General features: G+C 31.0%; 1 protein-coding gene across 1 annotated transcript; it reads right to left on the bottom strand.

The window, feature by feature from the left end:
• Window positions 1-390: 390 nt before the first annotated feature.
• Window positions 391-11,381, bottom strand: LOC129961550 (uncharacterized). The gene is made up of 6 exons (XM_056075034.1): window positions 11,285-11,381; window positions 9,361-9,576; window positions 8,527-8,739; window positions 6,037-6,283; window positions 2,768-2,904; window positions 391-486 (listed from the first exon to the last, which is right to left on the bottom strand). Exons 1-6 carry the CDS (start codon window positions 11,337-11,339, stop codon window positions 425-427), a joined length of 930 nt encoding a protein of 309 aa, XP_055931009.1. The 5' UTR covers window positions 11,340-11,381; the 3' UTR covers window positions 391-424.
• Between the last annotated feature and the right edge of the window lie 13,084 nt (window positions 11,382-24,465).

Below are 24,465 nucleotides of genomic sequence, written 5' to 3' on the forward strand. Positions count from 1 at the left end.
TACAAGCCTTAAAATTTAATTGATTTTTAAATTTTAACTTTCTAACTGAAAATGAGAAAGTGCCCTTCCTCCTGTCCTCAAGTAATTGTCAGATAATATCTTTGACATCTTTAAACCATTGTGGGGTTTGCCTATTTTTATTTTCCAATATCAACTATAAATCTAACCATCATATGTTCCATGTTATCACTGGGGCATGAATAAACTAACCTATGTAGTTAGAGTCAATCACATGCTTGTCATAAATAGACATAATAGAAGACTAAATATATACCTGCTCATGCACTTCAATACTAGTTTTAATGTAAAGGCGAAACCATGAGATAAAAAAGCAGTTTTTAAAAGTAAATCATCAAAAATTTTAATTTTTTTTATTAAATATGTAAAATTGTTGCAGTAAATACAGATTTGACATTTTAATACATCATTTTCTTAATATCCAATTACTTTTAATATGAATATTCCTTTCTTGCAGTCCTTCCTTCTCTGAAAAATTAAAAATATTTCATTTTTATCCAGTGATGCATATATTTGATGGCATTAAAAAAAAAAAATTATTACCTTATTCAATATACCATCCATTGCTGTTCTATTCATATCTGTGTTGCTCCTTGATGGCTTATTTTCCTTGGTGTTGAAATTTGCAGTTGAAATTTTCAAGCTTTAAAATGTCAATGCTTCAGTAGTGTCGTCTGTGTTTCCTGTATTTATTCATTTATTTATTTTGTAAAGAACACAGCTGATTTCATTTTGTATGAGTTTTACTTTGTTAACTTGGAAAACTCTTCTTACTATTACAGCTTAACTTATTAAGAAATTTTCCAATTGGCATTTCATGTGTGGCAATTACCTTGTTCATAACTTCATTTTAAACACACCTCTCAGTCTTTTCATATTACTCTCTCACTTTAAAATATGTCTTTCATTCATTGCAGAACTTCTTTAACTTTTTTCTCTGGGATCTCCAAAATTGGGAAATCAGGGTTGCCACGCCACCGGGAAAACAGGAAATTTAAAAATCATCTAAAAATACTGGGAAGATGCAGAGGAATTTGAACATTTTCATAAAAACTGGGAATTTTTAGTTATTTTTTCCCCCATTTAAAAAATGCCGATCTTTAAAGATTGCAAGAATAAAAGATCTTAATCAAAGCTTCTAAAAACGAAACAGTATCATTCACGATTGTGTAATGTGGAAACTTGCCCCCTTTTTTTCTGTATAAAACATTCCAGTTTTGATTTCCGAGACAGATGTTCTTTTCCTGAGATTTTCCTGTTCTTTTTCCATGAGATTCCCGAATTGCAGCTAATGAGCATTCACGAGATTTCTGCTATTGGGTGAAAGAATATAATACATTTTTCTGCCAGGATTAGCAACATTCAATCTGCAGAAGCAGTGCGTTGGTGTTTAGTCAATTATACTTGAGTTTATTGAATGGTTTGTTTATTATTTGAGAAACTGCAAGCTTATCAAAGTAGATTAGAGAATTTAAAAATTTAATTTGAACTGGACAGTTTAAAAAATGAATCTAGATTTTGCTGAATGAATTTGAGAAGTTCCACAAAATTCATTTATTGTAGACTGCTCACAAGAAGATAATAAACCTAAATTACATGTCAGTTCTAAAGAGTCATCATTGATGTTGGATTTAATATCTAAAAGGAATACAAGAAAAAATGGCACGTCAAATCCGAAAAGTCAAATTTAATGTCCAAAAATAAATCATTTCAACAACAGTAATTACAGCTGAATTTTTATGGGCATTAAAACTTGTTGCATCACATTCGTCTTTCAGTGCATTCAATGATACATCGGAAATACTTTCGCATATGTGCACTGAAAGTGAAATAGCTTAAAAAATGTACATTAGGCCTGCAAAATTATTGTACCTTATTTCTTACGTATTAACTCCATGACACTGATAGTTGGAAAATCTCCAGAAGTTGCACAAATTGATGCACAACTAAATGAATTGGCAAAAATAAATAAATAAAAAAGTAATCTTGCTTTGTAACATTTTTTGTTAAGTAATCATTAAATGATTTGTGCTCTATGTTTTTATTTCACCTGAGACCTTAATTTTGTGTGACTTACAATTAAAGAGCATGAAAGGTATTATATCCTTTCCCCCTTAATACGTAAAATTTGTCTTGGTAAATTCTAGATAAGAAATAAAAAGTTTTTTTTCTGTATATAAATATAAACTTTCTTTTAATATTCTATTATTTCGAATAATGTTGAATTGTTGCTTCCTTTCCTTTCTTTTTCCACTCCTTAAAATCATACTGCATTATAACTAGCAAATGAGTGCTATTCACGCATAGAGGGGTTTTTTTTCTTTTTCTTTTTTTTTTTTCCAGATTTCAGTGGCAATCCTGATGAAATTAAAATCAATCTTTTATAATGTTCATGAAATCTTTAAATTTGTATTCATTTTTTGTAATAACTTTAAATATTGTAAAATCTGACAGAAGAATACCATATGAAAGACTTTTTCTGTCAGTATTTTCTTATAAATCTGCACTTAAGAGACCTAACTTTCTATTTGAAATTATTATTATCAGTATTATTATTCTTTATTCAGTCTATGAGGGCTTAACTTCTCACCAGCATTTCAAATCACCACATCATACTCACATGCAGCTCTTTCATCCCATTTTCACACCCTTATTGGCAAATTAAGCACATGTATGTATATTCAAAAGTTTCAGGTATTCAGAAGCAAAAGCTGTGCATTATGCTGAAAATTATTTAAATATTGCTTACTAAATTCACAGAGAAGACGAAGCTTGTCATCACAGCTCATCGTAAACATTCCAATCGATAGGTTTTTCAAGAAACCGTATACACCACAATCCTGATGTAATTCATCCTCGGGATCCCAACGTTTCGTTTCTTCCTCCCTTTTAATCAAAAGTGCGTCATGAAGCAAACCATTGTTATGCAATTATAAAAACAAAATCAGTTATTTCTGAATAGTTGTATAGTAAAAAAAAGTGTTTTACTAATACAAAGATTGCAAAATAAAGCAGTGACAATGTAATTGTGAAAGTACTACAAACCATTACATGATATGAGTTTCTGGATATACACTGTTGTCAATGTTTAAGGACAATCCAATTATGAGTGACTTAAAGTAGTTAGTGGTCATGAATCAGCATCAAAGTAGTTTGTAGCGCAAATGCATAGGAATGTTGTAACGGACTTACTTAAGTTTGTATGAGCAACCACAGAGGTATCCAGTTTTGTGAAATTACCTCCAAGGTCCGAGCATTACATAAGGGGAACAGTGGGCGCAGAACCGGACATCGCGAAAAAAGTATATTAATTACTGAGTTGCGTTGTTGCATTAGAAATGTTGTCTAAGCGGAAGAGATGCCCTGAGCACCAAGAATAATGGTGGAATGAATTAATTTGTTCTGTTTATGCCGGCTTTAGCCTGCGTGTTTGTAATCTAGCCACATATCCGTTTGGAGGGGTCGGGTTTCTCTACCTTAATTTGTATTCTGAATCCAATTTGAACATTGAGCTGGAAAGAGAAACTCTTGGGAAATTAGCATTAACATTTAATAAAAGATGAATTACATGAAATTCGACTAATTCAAAACTGATAAAACCACAATAAAAATTCCAGTTACGAAAAATTGGATCTAAAAAGGAGTTCAGTTTTAAAACAAATCTGTACGTAGATATATATTCTTAAATGCTTTAAGAAACAGAGTAATAATGACTGTAAATATTTGCTTTTATTCATTAAAGAAATTTCGACTAATGAGTAAATTATATTAAATAATCAGTGTACTGCACTTTGAATGCAATAGCTATGCAATAAAACTTTAAAATGAACATCAAAATTCATATTGTGCCAATATTCTCTAAAAAGTGGGGATTTTTTTTTTTTTTTTAATTGAATGCAATTTGCAATTACTGGGCAAAATCAGGGCAGAAATTTTTTTGCAAATATGATTATTGAAGATGCAAGACATTTAAATAACGAGAATAATTCAGAAATGTAAAGGTTTTACTATTTTAAGTTTTAATTCCAGATAATTAAAATAAATTCCAGTTGTAAACTGTATTTTATCATTATGTTAATCGAATCAAAATACCCGAGGGAAGATTTCGAATTTGGTTAAGTTTCACTACATTTTCAAATTTTTTATTTTAATTGATCTTTCAAATTATTTCTCTCTACAGCAGAACAAAATCCATCAGTCTCCCTTTGATTTATTAAAAAAATTTTGCAAACTTATTGAAAAAGCAATAGCATGCTGCACTTTTTCTGTGTCGCATTCATTAGTTTGTGCAGACCACGCGTAGAACCGTACGACTTTATGTTTTTCTGCGCCTTAATTTGCGATATTTCGGTTAAATATTAGCACAGAAACTTAAGATAAGAAAGAAAATAAAAGCACAAATCTTAATTGCAGTTTCTGTGCCCTTTACAAGTCATTATGTCATGGAGTGTCCTATAGCAACGATTATATCATTTTGCATACCAAAACCAGATATTTGCTTCAGAAATTTTAATTTACTGTCTTTATTAGCAGTTTTAAGAAACAAATTTTGATTAAATGAAATGAGGAAAGATATAATTGTGACACTTTCTAAAGATCTGATTTCAGTGTCTCGTGTAGAAAAGAAGTTCAAAATTTAAGTTCAAGAATAATTTTAAATAAAATTCTAAAAACAAAATTGCAAAATGTTTTTAATAGAATATAAATATCATTTAATTACAAGAGTGACAATATTTTTTTAACTTACAGATCAACTTTTTTTTTTAGAATTATGAAATAAATTTAAACTATTTGTAGTGGTAACATTATAAGCCAGATAACAACTTCCGGAGAAGAGAGTACTCTTTTGTCTAGTCGTTATGTTACTCGGCTACGAACCCTAACGTTGCGAGTTCGAACCTCAACCCGCACATTGGTGACCCTGGTCCTGAATAAACGCATCCTTCATTCAGCTGTCGTGGCTCCATCTACCGGCAGCAACCACTCACACACGCTCGCCGTCACCCGCCATAACACTTGGCGCGATAACAACGTTCGTCGCTCGCCATAACGCTTGGCGCGATAATCACGTTCGTCGCTCGCCATAACTGGCGCAATAAACTCTACCGACTCACTGGTGGGGGACTATTGTAGTGGTAACATTATAAGCCAGATAACAACTTCCGGAGAAGAGAGTACTCTTTTGTCTAGTCGTTATGTTACTCGGCTACGAACCCTAACGTTGCGAGTTCGAACCTCAACCCGCACATATTCTTGATTTTAGTATTAATAATATCAAATATTTTGTTCTTTTAACTTAAATGAAAACACAACATTAAATATTTCTGATAATGCAATAAAAATCATCGAGGTTCATAGATAGTTGCCTTTTTAACAACTTGTTTTTTGTCTCAGACATGGCAACGGATTTAAATTTACAATAAGGATACTACATTTTTAAAATCATATACATTTTTTTCCCTTTCATAATTTTAATGAAACTTAATTTTTATACTATTTTAAATTGCACTATTTTTATACTATTTTAATTTTTGCATCTAAGAGTTTATCCAAATCCTAATATCAATCTCCCTAAAAAACAAATCAACATTAACTAACAATGAATGCCACACATTTTTTTTTCTCATATGCTTAAAACCATTGTCTAAATAATTTAATCCGAATTATCATTAATGGCATTTATTATTTTAATTTGATATGTGATAATCGACGGTATTATTGTTAAGATTTTTGTTTTGAATAAATGGCTTTACGTCAGTCATGGGTTTTCGAAGACTACAAGTCTGAAACTCGATTACACCAAGTATGGGGATTTGATGCGCATTCATTTTCTTGTAAGTGGTCAAAAATCTTCAATTTGTTGCGGTGTAGACTTTTAAAAGGTAAAATGAGGAACATCGTCATCTCGATTACCCTTCAGATATGGAACAGGCCAGATATTTTGAATTATGAAGTTCGTTTCAAACTGAATGTTAGTCTAATCTGTTTAAGCTTAACATTCTGTCAACAAACACTTACCCACTTTCATACTTCCACTGGCCTAGCTCATTTTTTCTGAGTCCCGCATAGATTCCTCCATCGAAGGTGATAGAGCTGTAGATGGCTGCTCCCACGCTGTCCGAATCATCGTAACTCTTGTAGGGAAACAGATGGGCCCCCATTTGCCCACAGATACTTTCAGCTGTCATGTAATTATCTTTGCGGGGAAAGATGCTCAGGCACTTTTGATGGTATTCCACGAAAGGCAGGGTGTTGTATTCACACGCTTTAGTAGGTCAAAAAGAATAAAACATGTTCACCAGTATAGAAGCTAAAAGACTTAAGTAATGGAACTATTTTAAATCACAAAGAGGACAAAATATACTTCAAATGAAAATGTGTTATTTCTGGTATAACTTATTGATAGGATATTCAAATTCTATTCGATTGTCAATTTTTTTTTCAATCATACTGGTCCCTTCCGCCAAAAAATAAACTTAGTCGCACAAAACATTGAACCAAATGTATTAATGCAAGATATTCCGCTTTCTTGCGTGACATTCTCGTGAGGATATCATAATAATGTTGTTGGGCATTTCGTGCTGATAACGAGGGGAGAAAATCCGTATGCACTCAGAAGTGTTTGCATTTGAACAAATATAACAGTAATATCGAAATCTTTATCGTAATGTGTAAAAATTTATTACTTTTAATAAATCAACTTGATCTGTTTATATGACTTTGTAATTTAAGATAATAAATGAGCCATTAATAAAAAAACAGTTTTCTATTTTTTTTTTTTTTTTCAAGTTAAGATGCTCTCGCAATCTTCACGATTCACACGCACGCGCGCGCATATAATATATTGTATAATATTATAAAAATTGGGAAAATAAACCTGTACAATACTAAATGGTGTAAAATGTAATCAATATTAGTTCCAATATAATACCCAATATTGTACAAAGGTTCCAGGATTGTGAAAATTAGTTCCCAATATTATATTAGCTGCCCTCAGGGACTCCCCTCATCATCCATAAATTTAAAATAGTTGACAAAAACAAATAAATAGCCTATCGCTCTCAACCACTGTATGGAATTTCCAATTTTTATTTAAATAAAATTATTGACATTTCGTATAAATTCATGGTCAAAGTAGATGGCACCTAGATGCGTCATCATTGGTCCTGTGCTTTCCACCACCGTTCATTTTCTAGAAAATTTCCCCGAAATCTACTTCTCTATATGTTCTTCCTGTGATAAAGTCTTGATATAATTCCACAGTTACAATCGCTATATAAACTAATTACTGATTTTATCAATTCTTGTTTCATACTAGTCGCTGCTGGCTCGGTAGGAATATTCGTTATATTTCCTTGCAGATAAATAGTTTCTTATAATTTGGTGTTCACGATTCCGTCAGATTATTTAATGTTAAGTCGTGTTATTTTAATTGTCATATTTTAGTTTTTTTTTTATTGTGTATAAGAACTTTTTTAAAATAGACTGTCCCATAATATCATAGGGTTAGTAATAACATAAATATCCGGTTAAACTATCTTCTTAATTTTGCGATATTGTAACTTCGCTTTTATTTGCCTTGTAAACTACACAGATATTAAACAGAATTCTTCTTCCTTGGTTTTCAACAATGAAGGAAAATCACATGATAAAATAATTGATAAAACAACGGTTTGAATTTTAAATTTTATTATTGGAAATTAGGCAAAAAATTATTTTTTAAAAATTAAGAAAAAAATTCCCAAGATTATTACATTAGTATCATTGAAAAAATAATTCTTTTTTTATTTTAAAACGGTGTGAAATTCATTTTTGTGAAGTTATATTTGTAGAAGTTATCGTGGAAAAAGCCAAATTTCAGCTTAATTTTTTATTAAATAAAATTTCGTTTTAAATTTCCAAAAATTCATTTCGTGGTGCACATTCCCGCCCTCTAAGGTATACATGCTCCAAATTTGGTAGCTTTAGGTCAAATGATCTAGCCTGTAGAGTACACATACCTATATTTTTAGTATTAGTCACCTCTTGTGATCAGTTGGTTCGCCAATAATATTGGTTATATTGGATTTGAGATAAATCGTTTAGATATTACTTCATGCCTATGATTTTGTGAAAATGTCAGGCATTAAAGCCCTGTTATTTTAATTGACTTATATATATACTGTTGAATACGAACATAAACCTCTCTAATGAAAACAGTTCCATAACATCATTGCGCCATTAAAAATGAAAATATCATGTTCATTCTATCATTTAAATTTCGCGAAATTTAATTTCACATTTTTATTTGCCTTGTAAACTACACCGATATTTACTGCTGAAAACTACTGCTTTATACTTCTATTGTAATTTATTGAATTTCGTATCCAATGGGCAACATTAAAAATAGCTTATCTTTAATTTCTAAACACGGTTATTTTTAACCTAGTATCACAATTTAAGGGAAATAATTTCAAAGCAAGGCAGTTTGTTTAAAACAATTATGGTGTGCAAAAAACGATTACTTACGAAACTCATTTTTTTCACACAGGAAGACTGCCGAGTCGGTGCACGTGAAAGGATTTACTTTGAAATCCTTCCGATAGGTGACAGAACCACAGTCTTGCACGGATGGCTCTCTGGTCCACAGCGGATAGTCATCTTCATGAACTTTCCCTTGACCGTTCGCGAACACGAAGTTTTTCGTCGGCTGATTCATACTATCCTTTTCCCTTGTGATTCCTAAAAGAAACGCACTTTTGTTTAATCGAAAGAAATAATTTCAGTATTCCATCACAACATCCTTTTAATACAGTATGCCCACTATCCCTTGCATCAAAAGGAAAAGAGAATAAATGACTTAATCAAGAAAGCTGCTTGCTAAAAGACTTTGTTCGCGAATTGACCATTGTATTGGAAATGCAACATAAGAAGCACGTCATTTTCACAATACTGACGATTGCCATTCTGAACGACATTGAAAGTTTTTCTGCAAACATTCTTTCTTCTGCCGAGTGGGGAGAAGCGTCTAAGGTCTATCACCGTAAACGGAAAGTGCCAAGACCTATGGCTAGGTCTGAAGTTTCCTGAACTACAATCCACTGCAATAGTGTAATGAAGATGAGTGGCGCCTAGGACATAATGTGATTTTTTCACTCCCAGTCGTCATTAGTAATTTATCAAGATTAAATATCACCCAAGGAATGGCAATAAACCCGTCATGTTAAATATTCTCCCGTTGGTGTGGTACGGAAGCATGGAAAGGGAAGTGCCAGTTCTGTGCACCCATTGTCAGTTTTCATAAACATTGTTTCCAGTCGTTTTAACGACTGGAAACAATGATTGCAATTCTTTGAAATTTACCTATGTATACTTCCGGTGGGAAGAGGCTTTCAACTGACATCTTCAGATTTTTGCCCAGTTCTCTGATGCCTTCGTCCGAAAACCGACGGTTGAATGGTTTTCCACCATTCGCTTCACTTTCGCAGTAGGCCTCCATCTCACTCAAAGCAACGGCCCTGGATGACATATAAATGCACACATTCTCCGAATCGATAGGCACATATAGCTGAGGACAATCTGGGGAAAAAAAATTATTATTTCAGCTAGTGAGTATTCTTAATTATAAAGGCATAGATTCGTTTTATTCATCTCTGTCTACTAATAATAAAGATAATGAATGTGTATATATGTCTGCATGTGTTGGCAGAGGTCATGAACTTTTATGTGAACCAAGAACTCGAGAAACTGGACCAGTCATTGGGGCTGGACGATTGGTTCATCTTTATGTAATCTTTAAGTAAAATGTATTATTAATTAAATCGTGTAAATTTTCTGCGACTTTTGAATGGGAACATATTTTAATACTGTGAACTTTTTTTCAATGACAGTTTAATTTCTTTTATATAAAATATAATTTTGCATATGTGCGGACGAAAAGAAGAAACTTTTTGAATCAACTTCATTTTATTTCACTACAGAAGAACCAATTGTACGAGGGGATGAAAGGCTGAACACGTGTGTTCGTTCCAGAACATAAGAGCAAAAGGACAGAAATTTTTCCTTTCAATGGTTTCACTATGAGACTTTGATGGGGATCTCTTTGACACGTGACGACATAGAAAAGGGAATCTTAGGTCTCTTGCAATGGAATGCGTAGATGTTAGGGATTTTTATCCCTTCGCTCATGGCTTGGGAAATAAAAGAATCAGCAGTTTTTTTTAGAAACTTAGATATAATTAAATAAAAAGTGGGGAAATAGATCAGTAAATAAGAGAAAATTTTAGAATGAAGTAGCATAGACTAAATTAATATAAAAAATTAGGAAATTAATTGATTAAGTTAGATTAAAAATATTAAGACTTAATTATACCTATTTGACCCCCAACCGATAATCCACAGAGTGTTTAAAACCAATTTTAGGGTCTCAATGCTTTGTAATATCTATAAGACAAATAAAGTAGTCGTTTCAAAGCATTTTCTAAATCTTATAAAAATGAAATTTTAATCCATATAATTTTTTTAATATAATTTTAGAGTCACATTTTCCTCTGGTACAACTGAAAAAAACCAAAACTAAATATTTCAAAACAATGAATTATGCAGATACAGGAGAAGGGGACCATATTGCTTGTCTCTGAGGAGTTGGAAATTATTTTTCAACTTCAAATAGATCAGTACATTTGCTAAGAAGGTCGAACATACAGTAATCGCAAAGAGGAATAATAGGTTTATAATAAGTGCAATTATGTTTATGTCTACTAATTTATCAAAATTGACACGTCTGTGATTTCACGATGGTTAACTTCTCCGCTGCCTTCTCGCCAAATCAGGGCATACGTAAAAAAATGTCTCGGATCTCAAATAGAACATTATTAAAAATTAAAAAAAAAAAAAAAAAATTTCCAGACGGATAAAAATTAGAAAACGAGTTTATCAATATCCTTTAAAATTCCTTTCACTTTGGATAGAAATTTAACAAACAGAAATTTGTTTTACATTTTATGTTTTTTAAGTTATTGAAATTTTTATATTTAAATCTAATATAAAAATTTAGAATCATGCTACCTAAAAAATCACTTACCCTAACGAAACAGAGACAGTATAATTCGAAATTAGAGAGTTTAAATTTGATTTTGAAATATTTATTTTGTTTCACATGATTGACTCAGCAATCAATATTAATCAAAAGTCTATTGAGACTTGAGCCACATTCCAATATTATTTTCAAAATATGAAGACATCCTCATAATAGTTTAAACAGGATTAAAGTGTTAGAAAAACTTACCAATGCAATTCACACCGTTGAGCAAGAAAAAAACGTACCAAACTCTCCAATTCATTTTTCTGTTCTAAAGAACTCTGTTTTGCTTACTATAATTTATACAGATAGTAAGCTAACATTTCGCTAAGATTCAAGCTATACAAACTTTCGCCACTAGTCACCTATTAATATTTCGTTAGAAATAAATTTGTTTATTTGCATAAAAATCCCACACGAAATCATATTTATGTGACAGAAGCATTCTTTTCCCAAACTGAATTCAAATTAGCCGGTCATTCTGACGGCCATGTTTACCCACTTACGAATGCTAAATGCACATTTTTGATAATTAAAATCGCTAAAAATTAACACTTTATTTATTAAATATTTTTAGCATGAACTATAATGTGTTAAAAAAAGAAAGTTTCATCTTCAACATTGAGTGATTTTTAAAACAAAAATAAACGATTCTGGAGCAGCAAATATGAATGCAAAAATTAATTTTTAACACAGTGAGTAAATCTTTAAGATTGTGAGAAATAAAAGAAAACTGGACAAAAGTTGTAAAGAAATCAGAGGATCTATTCTATAAAAGTTATTTGACTCAACGTTCCAGACTAGCAAGAATAGTTCTGAAAGTAAAGTAAACCGTACTTAATAAAGTGGTTGGGATTTTGTGATAGTTTTAAGAAAATGGTACAGAGTATGTTTTACAATAAACATCAGTATCGCTTTAAACAAAGTTCTACTAATCCGACACTTTTACTAATCTGGCTGTACTCTGATCTGCTATTCATTGGATCACTGAGAGTTTATTGTATATAAATATTCTCCGAATATTTAAGACATTCCACGCAGAAATGCTGAAAATCTAGTTTAATATGGCTGGTCTGGTCAATTTAATATAGCTTCATTTTAAGTACACCATCAGCTACTTTTAAGATTTAAATTTATAAAGATCATGAAATCAATAAAATGTTCATTGATAGAAAGAGAAAACATGACTTTTTTTTTTTCTTCTTCTTCTTCTTCTTCTATCTTAACCATGAGGCTCATATTAACCAAAAAGAAAGGTTTTTTTTTTGTTTATTTATTTATATATTTTTTTAGCATTTGAAAGCTGTGTTTTGTATAATTGTCAAAAAATTATTTGAAAACACTTTGAGAGTATTTATTCGCAACTGAGACTTCAGGGTTCTTAGGTAATATCAGGTTACCTATTGTGTTTAGGATGCCTATTATATCAGTTCGATAATCCTGTCCAATCTACAAGCTCTTTAAATGGTGTTGGTTATATGGATAGCCAGAGGAAACTTTTTCCTTTTTATTCTTGGTCCACAAGCATGCTATGCAAAACCATGCCTTAACTTACTAGATCAATGATGGGTGAAAAGGAAAGTATAATTTTTTAATTCAGTATCTGATGCTGCTCTGGAGATGAACGGCTGCGGTGTCCTACTGATAAAGATTTTTTTGCGAGATTATTCAAGTCAAGGTTGAAATTTTGCGGTTTATGGAGAGTTAGTGTACGTTAAAACAAATTGTTCGTTGGATGGCCTAGAAGTTTGAAGTTTAGAATTCTGGTTTAGCAGCTGTCATTTTCATTTGCTTACGGTTCAAAAGGGCGAGTCCTTTCTAAATACTCTATCATGATATATTTATTAAACATGCATTAGACTTCAGTTTGCTTTAAAACATAATTTAGATTTAACTATAAATTACAAAAAATGTAAATTCGCATTTAACATGGTTTATATATAAATATATATAAGCACATTGAGTGACCAATTATTATAACCACTTGGCATTTATACTAAGATCGGCCCTAATTTCACGTTGTTGCATCTGGAGGGGAAGATAGCAATAAAGGGGGAATGCAGGAAAAGTGAAACATCAATAGCATCTGGGGGCATGGCAGTGCCCCCGCCAAGTCGAGCAAAAACAAGCGGCACGGCCGTACCATCCTTTTCTCGAAGCAGTTCAGGCCATTTTCGACATCCTATGACTTCGTTGTGGATAAAACTAGAAGCCTGAATTTTCAGTATCCAAGCAGGCATTATATAAACACGGTATATTTCAAATTTCATTAAATTTGAACCAGTAGTTTAAGAATTATAACTAGTCAAAGTTTGTGAATTTTGTCACTGATTGACTGACCGATCATCAAAACTCTAAGGCACTTCTAGCTCTTTAACATCCAAGCACTTTTCAAGTGGCACTCCCTTTAACATCCAGACTTTCTCAGCGAGTCTCTGAAAGACATGGACTCTTCCTTGCTGAGGGGCAGTTACCCCCTGCACTTTGAAGTAATAAAACTGTCGACGCTCTACCTTGAATAATTGCCTTGCGGTTTTCGACAACGAGATTCATTTTCCATCAACTTAAGAGTTTTATTCTAATGTATTTATATTTTTTAGTGTGAATTGTTTCGCTCATCATCTTTGTGGTGTATTTTTTTTGCAAAAAATTTAAAATTTATTCTATAATTTAGAAAATAGTTTTTTTTTTTTTTTTTTTTTTTTTTTTTTTTTTTTTGTAAGTTTTATGTTAGGTTTTCAAACCATTTAAATAAAAACTGGCTTTACTAGCAATTTCAAAAACATCTTTATGTTTCATTTAATTCTCAATAGGCTTTTATATTTTTTTGTTGCCAAAATTAAATTATATGTCATAAATTACCATGTAAAAAATTTTTACATAGTAATGTAAAACATACATTATACATTTTCAATGCAATTAGTACATTTTTTAACAAAGTATAGATGTCAATGCTTTTCAGTGATAAACAAGATAATGTTTTAAATCTTCATTTAATACCAAATAAAAACAATCGTTGGATAAAAAAAATGTTATTGCTCTTTTTGAAAGATGTTTCGAAAATAATATGTTCTTTCAACACTCAGCTAAGATTTTTTTTTATTGTCTTTAGCATTTTTTTTTTTTTTTTTTAGTATAAACGATTATCTTTATTGAATTTTCAAATATAAAATATTATTTTGCATTTTCGATAGTGATACTAAGAGAAAAGTTTTAAAACTTTAATTAAATTTTTAAAGAAGTTTTCACATTTTTTTCCCCCCAAAACCTTACGCATTCTTGCTTTTACATTAAACAATCGAAAAAGAATGTAGGGTAAATATAAATTCCAAAAATATCTTCATTTTGCCACTCATTTTTACTAATCTTTTAAAATATAACTATCAAATTTTTTTTTTCTAACCAAGGGAATATATTACGTCAAAAGTTATAAATCTCATCGATCGAATTGTTTCGATAGATGACATAACATATTTTTAAAACTTCATTTAATACAGAAATACAAAAATTTATGAAATAAAATTCGGAGGAAAAACTACTTAGCGAAATATATTTCGAAAATACATTCCTTCAGTTTTCAGCCTGAACATTTTACTAAAACATTACATTCTTCATAAACTAAATATGAAAATTTAACACATTTAAAATTACATTCATCATAAATATTATTTTTCTAGTGTGAACTGTCATGTTGAATTTTTCAAGCTGAATTTCTGATTTTAAAATGTTATGTGAAGTTTTCTATAGTATTGTTAAATTTTTGAACGAAAGCTTCATATTAAATTTCCACAAATTTACACACGAGGGAATCATTTGCAAATTTTTGATAATATGTACATTATATAGCATTTTTTGACTCCTCATCTCTATCTCTCTCGTTCATCTGACCCTCGTTAGTTTCATCCCCTGCCTCTTTGCTTAGAATAAACGAGAGATCAGCTAAAGCATCATTTTTTGGCCAACCATCATCTTCACTGATAGATCACTGTCACTTTCATCAGAATCAAGTAAAATTGCTTTAATTTCTTCTTCAGTGTGTTCACGATTTCTTTTACTCATAATGAAGAAATAATAAGCGTTTCAATACAAAAATTACTCTGATAATCCAAACACCCTATTCACAGTACATAAAATAAAGGGTAGAAATTCACAACTGAAGAGAAATTTTCAGAATGGCATTCTAAAAAGGAACTCAGTATTTATATAACTTATCTCACTCTTTGAAGAGGGTGATAAAGAATACTCCCAATCTTTTTTTTTTTTTTTTTTTTTTTTTTTGTCTTTTAATTTTACTTTAAAAGCGGTAGTTTGTACACGGCCTCAGAATTTCCGACAGTCCTTTGATGACAGAATAAGATGCTTGGTGTGTAAAACGACTTTCTTCCATAGTAACAAGTGTCGCTACCCATTTTGGGAGAAAACTGCGATGTGAATAGGCCGCATTGACAATGCAATGGTTTGTCTTTATATCATTACAATAGTCTTACTACTGAAAAGGGCTTCTGATGCTTGTCCGAAAAATAAACAACGTGTCGGTATCCTTATATATCATTCATCGTTACCAGAGAACTTCAGTATAAAATTTCTTTTATAAATGGCCATAAAATCTTTCCAATTTTGAGCTAACAACACGTGAAAATAGAAACTAAAACCCTTTCAAAATACAAAATATATGCCAACAAGCTATTTAGTGAATTCCTCCTCAACCCCTACCACCCTAAGGCACAGGGGAAACTACTGTGAAAAAGCCGCGATTGTCGAAGATAACGAAGACCTCCTGGAGTGGTCAGTAGAGTACCGCTTTTAATACCCATCTCCCCTAAAACGGCAAGCAGCCGCCCCAAACCGACCCACGTGGATGTTATGGGGTAAATTCTCAAACCGCCCCGCTGGAATCGAGAGGGCTAGGAGACATAGAAGCTACAAATTTAGAATACAATTAGTGTTTAGTGTATAAATCAAGGAAAGACTAAAATATGCGTGTAATAATGGACGGCTCGATAAATTTCTCGAAGTTTCGAGCATTATCCATTTTGTCGGCAAATTCGTCACCAAGTCTCCAAACGGTCGCCAAGTTTGTCACCAAGCTCTGGGATCACTGGCTCGGCATCCGACAGCATCCAATACAAATTACTGTAAAACGGTCTTTCTTATGATGACACTATTCGCGCTGGGAAGCAAAATTAAAGGTTTGTAACAATATCTAAATTGAAATAATTCAATTTGAAGCTGTAAAAGCTGCAAACGCAATGAGTGACTTTCAGAGAATCAATCTTGTAGAAGAAGAGCAAACTGATCTTCAAAGTATGATCGCAAAACTTAATGCCGATCAAAAAAGAGTCTTCGATATGATCACAAATAAATGGACACAACTGATAATAACGCTGACGTTTTACGCTGTTTTGCGAGGGGAACTGGTGGCACTGGAAAGAGCTTTTTAATAAAAACTCTGAAAGTTTGGGTTAAGACGTATTTAAACAAAAAAGTGGCAGTTAGTGCTCCAACAGGAATAGCTGCATTCAATGTGGATGGATTGACTATACATAGACTATTGCAGCTGCCTGTAGAACACAAGCAAACACCGAAGTGCAAGCCACTTTCTGATGAAGTGCTCCAAGTTCTGAGATCAGATTTGAAAGAAGTAGTGTTGTTTATCATAGACGAAGTGTCGATGATATCCAATGTTACTTAAACATATATTCATTTACGCTTATCTGAAATATTCGACACATGCGACGATCAGAATGGATGGTTTGGTAAAAAAACATCTTGTATTTTTCGAAGATCTCTTACAGCTTCAGCCGATAAGAGAAAAGTCACCTTTTGAAAAACTATCAACTGCTGAAACTAACAAGTTGTTAGGTTCCCTCAGTATACCGAATCTGTGGATTGAACTGTTCATATACGATGAACTTACAATTAACATGCGACAGCTCAATGATTCTGACTTTGTTGAAATGCTAAATAGAATAAGATTAAGTATGACTACACAAAAAGACCGCGACTTACTCTCGACTAGATTAATAACTCTCAAATCCAATTCAAATGAAAACAGATTAATTGAAATAATTGAACACCTCTCGAAACTTCCTGAGGATACCGTTTGCTTATTACCTACAAAAAAACTGTGTCAACAATTAAATACTGCAATGCTTAAATCTCTTCCACATACCGAAAAAAAAACTTACAGCTGTAGATAACATAGATTGCCCCAGATACCTAACAAAAAGAGCTCGTGAATGCATAAAAAAATATGAAGACGATGCGTCTATGACTGCAGGCTTGGAAGAGAACATAATTAGAAAAATAGGAGCAAAAGTCATGTTAAGGCGAAATATTGACGTGAGTCTTGGTTTAGTTAATGGTTCTATCAGTATAGTGCAAAGAGTAAAGGTTGATCCGGAAAATACAAAAATAATTAAGAAAATATACATTACATTTAATAAAGAACATGTTTATGAGCTTAGTCCGGTCAAAACTAAATTTGAAATTATTAATAGAACTTATGTTCATCACGAACAGTTTCCCATACGTATAGCCTATGCTATAATTATACACAAAAGTCAGGGCCTAAGTCTAAATAATGCACTGATGGATATCGGTTCTGTAGTATTCACTTCCGGTCAAGCTTACGTGACACTTTCGAGAGTTACAAGTCTGAACGGCTTACATCTAATAAATGTCGACTTTGGAAGTATTAAAGCGCAGGAATCCTCAATTTGTGAATACAACAGACTAAGAAGCATTTACCATCCAGACTTGTCAAAAATTGTAACATCAAAACTTACGAGAAAAACCCATAGAGACAGGGAGTGGGCTTTGAGAAAAACTGTAGCTGAAGCTCAAGAAGTAGTACCGGAAAAGAAAAAGAGGAAGACTACATACAAAAAGAAATGAGATGCCATCAAAAACATAACTTGTAAAAAAAACCAAGTCTCGCAACTCAGTTCTTCTATCGTAAAAAGTTGTGAGATCCGTGTAATACCAAGTCGGTCAATTTATTCAGTCCCTACTTAAGGGTCCTTCTGTCTTAAGTTATTGCGTAATTAGCTAACCTAACAACATCTTATAGTGACCATATCAATATTAAAAATCTTTTATGATTTAAATAAATAGATATGGTTTAAATAAATAGCTTATAATTTGTACTACTTTTTGTAATATAACCGAAAAGTTAACAAGTGAATAAGATATCGACAAGGCGACATTCTCATTTTACTGGCAATTTTTGGTCGGTCGACTATGAACTCAATGAGGTGAATGCCAAAGACATTAAATCTGCAAATTTTCCAGACATTTGATCGAAATGTCGTTCATTCAGCTTACAATTTACACTAGATATGGCAATATATCAGACAAGTGAATAAGGTATCGCATTCTGCAGACAACTTTTAGGCGACCGACTGTCAACTGAATGTGATGAATGTCGAAGACTCTATCCACAGATTTTCAGACATTTGATTGAAATGTTATTCATCAAGCTTTTAATTTGCTCTACTTTTGGCAATATAACCAAAAAGACGACATGTGAATGAGACATAAGACATGTCGTATTTTGTCAAAAAATTTTGATCGGTCAATAAAGAATTCAATGTGAATGGTTGTCGACGAATCCAAATTCTCAGTCATTTTATTTAAATGTCATAATGTTCATTCAGCATTTAATTTATACTAAATTTAGCAGAATAATGAATAAGATGACACATTTTTACTGACTAATCTTTGTTCTTCGGATAAGATTTTATCATAGATTATGGAAAAAAATTGTTTTCATCACTTCGATTACCACCAGTGGAATTATTAGATAAATTGATCTTTTATATTATTCATGAATAAGACGATAGAGTTGTTTTCCCTAGTTCATCATTGAAATTCAAGTTCTAAAATTAATCGTCATCTTATTTATATAATTATTACTTCCTCAGTAATGAATTGATAAATTTATTTTATTCATTTCACTATGAGAATAGTCTGACTAAAATCTAGTTAATGGTTAAACTAAATTTAATAAAACACTCTTTTCTTTTGACACTCTTGTAAATATGCATGCTAAAAAGAGTTATTTTGCTGTAGCCACATTATGTGAATTCATTATAAATCACTGAAGTAAATAGTATAATTGTAAATTAAATTTATTTAACAGTAAAATATCTGTTTCCTTTTGCAATCTAATTTATCAGGCCACAATTATTACACTAAAAAAATATTATCGACTGCAGTTGAAGACAAAAATAAATAAATATTTATGGTATGACAGCTTTTTAGCTACACTAAAAGAGTTTACCCAAGTATGCAATTTGTTAAATAAATAAATTACTACCTATCTTCAGACTCTCCATTCAATATTATGACTATGTAATAGGGAAAATATCGTTTATATATATATATATATATATATATATATATATATATATATATATATATATATATATATATATATATATATATATATATTTCCAATTATTATTCGCGGGGCAAAAACTATATAATTTCAGATGCTTCTAAATTTTTAATAGACTTTGAATAAAAATGTCTTGATAAAAAGATAATTAAAATAGTTATTTTTAGAATATTCATAAATAACACATTAACCGTTTGACATACGAACTTACTTAACTTCCTAATAAGATGGCAGATCTTATTTGGGACAGTTATTGTTATTTTAATCCCTAGAATAATATAAAGGCATTTGAGGTAATGATGCATTTTCAAGTGATTTTTGTATTTTAAACTACTTAATGTTTTCACTTAATTTCAGATTTAAAATTTAAAATTCAATTATTCTATAAGCGAGTCAGATTCGCCATTGTATACGAGGGGATTAAGAAAAACCAATGCATGCAACTGAGGGGATAAAACTCACGTTTTTGGGTGGAATGTTAGTTTGCAATAATTTCGGATTAAAAAAAAGTACTTAATCAAAAGAACGCGTGCCGTAAAATGTAGGAATTCATATTCAGGATCTAATTATTTTTAAATAAAATGCATTTACTTTTTAAGCCTAAGTATATATTGAAAAGTAAATACATGGGGGATCTAATCTTTTAGAAGTCCATTTTTCATAACAATATTTTTTATATTTTACATAAAATAGTAAATTTGTTTATATATTTAGAAAATATTTTCTCCAGCCTTCTTAAGAAACAACATCATTGTATCTTTTCCGCATTCTATATTGTTCGTGTCCGAACTATAGTAAATTTTTGTTGAGTACGCGCACTTACTCTCCTCGGATTCGAACCACTTCTGCTCGTTGTTGCAATCCTTATTTAACAAATATTTTAGGTAGGGAATTACGATGAAAAATCGATTTTTGGTGAAAACATCGAATATTTTTTATTTATTATATTGGATTTCTGAAAATGTTCCTTTTACAAAACTTTTTCTTTCAACATTCATTTTATATAGATTCCACGATAAGAACATGCATTTGTTCATTTAGAATGCCACGCCATTTTGGCTCAAGCTATGTTTCTTTCTATATACTACACCCTAGAATAAAATATAACCACATTTTTTCCAAAATTGGATCTCAGTGCAATTAAATCTCAAGAGTCTCATAAAAAATAGGCTCAAATATTAGCGATATTTTGACAGTCAGTAAAAGAAACTGAGAACATTTTTTTTTTTTACAAATATCTTTGCAAATTTTTAACAATGAAAGAAAGAGTCAGTATCTGAATAAAAAAAAAGAAGCTAAATAATACTTTATTTTCTTTAAGTAAATGTAAAATGAATTATTATGAGTTATTTTGAAGCTAAATTAGAGATATTGTGCTTGCCTCCCTGTCGGATTTGTGTTGCCTCCCCGTCTGAAAATCTCTGCCGCTGCCTCTGTGGTCTCTATGGTCTTAAATTCCTCATACCAACTACCAACTTATCACAGAGTCCATGTCAAGAACAATTCATGCAATATTAAGTGCAAAAGGTGGTCCAGCATTATATTGAGGTGGTGGTCATAATAATTTGGCCACTTAGTGTATATTATGCACAAAGATGAAAATGATAGAAATTTAGAACTTATTTTGAAGCAACTAAAAGTTAAACTTTTAAAATTTGCATGTTAATTCTTGTAATGATCGATTAATATATCGAGGAATGTTTTCTTCTTATTGACTTTTGTTTCAAAAACAAAAATGAGTTATAAATTGATAACAGACGTAAAACTGATGAATAAATGCCCAGAAAATACAGCATCAGATGAATAAGACATTATCAACGTGTTATTCTTATTCATCTTTGTTAATAAATTTGATAAATCGGCAACAAACACCAAACATATATATATCACCACATTAGCTGATGGAATACTTCAGTTTTTCTATAGCCAATTTCTAAAAAATTCATTTTGAAGAAAATTCAAACCAAAGATGTCTGCCAATAAAGTTTTGATTTATAAAGAGAGAAGATGCACGCGAATTATGATGATTACTAAATCTCTTTATGCTCGACACTTTTTCTTTTGACAAACAGTTCTTGTATCCATAGCTACACTTACCTCAGCCGCGCATTTTTCATTTCGCTTTGAAATAACGAGAATATCTTCCGAAAGAAAAAAACTTCTAATTAAAAATATTCGAGAATTCCATGTTAAGTGGTTAGCAACATTTGTTTTGGTGTGTTTAGAAATAAACTTGCGTGATAAAATTTTCCGAATCTATTTCACGTAAACATTAAGTAGGCAAAATAAAAAAGGGCGAAGATTAGGTTATGAATTTGCTTAAGCAAGGAATTTTTAATAAACGAATGTGTGCTCCGAAAGCTTTTAATTTTGTTGCTGTTTCCAGGGCAGCGAGCCATATTGTTAGTTTAAAGTATAAATCCTCTCATTTGGAATAAATGACTCATGAAAACTAATGGATTTATTACTAAGCAACATAATTAGTAAGCGCACGCGCGCGTACACACACACACATATATATATATATATATACATGATCTCGGGCATTGAAATTATGTTATTTTAATTGCCCTCCTTATCGGCTCTTCAATGCCTACATGAATCTTTCTAACAGAGGCCAGGTGCATGAGATCATAGCGCTATTATAAGGGCAAATGTGGTTTCATGTATCATCTAATTTTCATGATAATATAACTTCACTTTTGTATTTTCTTGTAAATTATGCATTAAATAGGATTCTTCTTCTTTAATTTTCAACAACGGAAGAAAATCATGAAAAAAATATTTGAGGGAACATGAAAATGTTTTTTTTATTTCAGTGAAATAATATAATCCACTGTTGGAAATTGGATAAAAAAATAATTTAAAAAACTGCCAAAGTTTAGAAAACATTTGGCAGTTATTAAATTGGTATTAATAAAGAGACAGGTTTTTCTCTAATTTTTGAAAATGATAAAAAATTAAAATAAATGGAAATTTTCTAATTTTTTGAAAATTAGAATAAATTTACGTTAAAGTAAATTTATTTTTATATAATAATATCTTTGGAAATTACTGAGAAGAAAAGCCAAAATTTGGTCTAATTTTAATTGTGTAAAATTCTAATTAAATTTTCAAAAAAAGTGCTCCGAGGAGCGCATTCTCACCCACCAGCAGACTTATTATCAGCGGCCGAGGGAAAGTGGTGTATTTTTGCATTCAATTATTATTAGCGAATTAGCAAGCATAAGTAATGTATAGTCGTGGTATTATTATTATCACCTTTTCGCCATATTTTGCTTTAAATATTTTTAAAAAAATATATTCGATTGAAAAAATTTGCACAAAAAGGAAATTGATATCATTGAAGAAGTGGAATTTTCAATTTTAGGTGAATGTAAAAATATTTTTCTTGGAAGAATTTTTTTCAGTTGCTAGTGAAAACAAGCAGAATATTTGTTATTTTTATTTCCTGGAACAGCTGGCTGCTATCATTGAACGGCTGTTTCACCTGCCCGCTAAAGCTTTATTTTCCCCTTCTCCGACCGATTGACTTATATTTGCTTTTAGAGCACGTAAATCGCTATTGCGATTCCATTGAAAACAACATATATGAAAATAAAAAAGAATAGAGGGGTAGTTCAGAATCTTAACATTGCTCAGCGATGAAGCACCAGTAAAGTTCCTTATTTCAAAAATATCTGTGTTTAATTTTCCAATCAATTAGCAATGATTATAAGAAAATTTGAAAATATGATATTAATATCGTTAGAAAGATAAAAATTTTTAATTTATGATGGTTTAAATTTTTTTCGGAATAATTTCCTATGTAGTTTTTGTGGGAGAGAGTTAATTTTCCAAAGAGTGAACTTGCTGCTCTCGATGTACATCTATTTCATGTGAAGAGCCTCACGGTTACTTGCATCCATGTTGAGTGACATATGCCTGCATTTAAGCATTATGAAGTCCCTACTAAGAAACAAACGAAAACCGCTGAAAAGATAGAAATTAAAATAAAACATATATTAAAATATAATGATAGATATTAAAATATTTCTTGTAAGATTATTTGCTTAAGTTACTGCAAAAAACAGCAAAATTTCGATTATTTTCTAATGTTGAATATTTAATTACTTTTACTCTTTAAAGATAATAGTGACTTTTCCCCTTGTCTTAAGAAATATGTGTGCAAAGTTTGGTTGAAACCGACCCATCCATTTAGGAGGAAATATGGGACATAAATATGTATATAGCCACGGTGACTTTTATTTATAGTAAGATAAGACAGAAAAATATTTGTGACAAAAGCCTTTTAAATTGGATTTTTTTCTTTTCTTTTTTGATATTGTTCTTTCACTCTTCGAATGCTCTATAACAAACAAGTTCATTATTTTATAGATTTTATGTCATAATGTTGCAATAGTTTATTTATTTTTTTTACATTACGTAAGATATTGCAAAATATTAATTTATTTTCGTATATTCAATAGTTCGTTGCAAAAGTTTTCTTACTAATTGATAACATTATTGAAAATTTCGATTGTTATTGTTGAGTATTTTATATGAACTTGTATCATAAAAATACAATAAAGTTATGTCGTTTGTTAAATTTAAGGAAATTATTTTTTATATCATCTACACTACACAAATATATCGATTTTATAACCCCCTCCCTTTTATACTACGGCCTAATGGATTTGTTTTTATGCCAGTAATGTTAAAATTATTGACCGAAATATACAATCATACTTTAATCTGAGTTCAGAAATCATTTTCTTTTCATACCTTGATTAATTCAAACAGACATAAAAGCAGAAAAATCAATTTCTGCATCTGCAACATTTTCTTTCTCCAACTGCTTTTAAACAGTGTATCTCCACAATTAAATAACTTTTCCACATGAAATAAATTCAGAAATGGTAGTAGTGGATAATGATAAACATCGAAAAGAAGGAATTGAAATATCAATATGTCCATATTTGCATTATTTTTTTTTACTAATGGTGAC

The sequence above is a fragment of the Argiope bruennichi genome, chromosome 2 (assembly GCF_947563725.1).
Source record: "Argiope bruennichi chromosome 2, qqArgBrue1.1, whole genome shotgun sequence".
NCBI classification, from domain to species: Eukaryota; Metazoa; Arthropoda; class Arachnida; order Araneae; family Araneidae; genus Argiope; species Argiope bruennichi.

Excerpts from the sequence above, each read along its gene's own strand:
- LOC129961550 (XM_056075034.1), bottom strand. The coding sequence starts at position 11,339 with ATGAATTGGAGAGTTTGGTACGTTTTTTTCTTGCTCAACGGTGTGAAT. Across the intron at positions 9,577-11,284 it reads CAACGGTGTGAATTGCATTG|ATTGTCCTCAGCTATATGTG; the intron begins GTAAGTTTTTCT and ends TTTTTTCCCCAG. Across the intron at positions 2,905-6,036 it reads CAGTGGAAGTATGAAAGTGG|GGAGGAAGAAACGAAACGTT; the intron begins GTAAGTGTTTGT and ends TTTGATTAAAAG.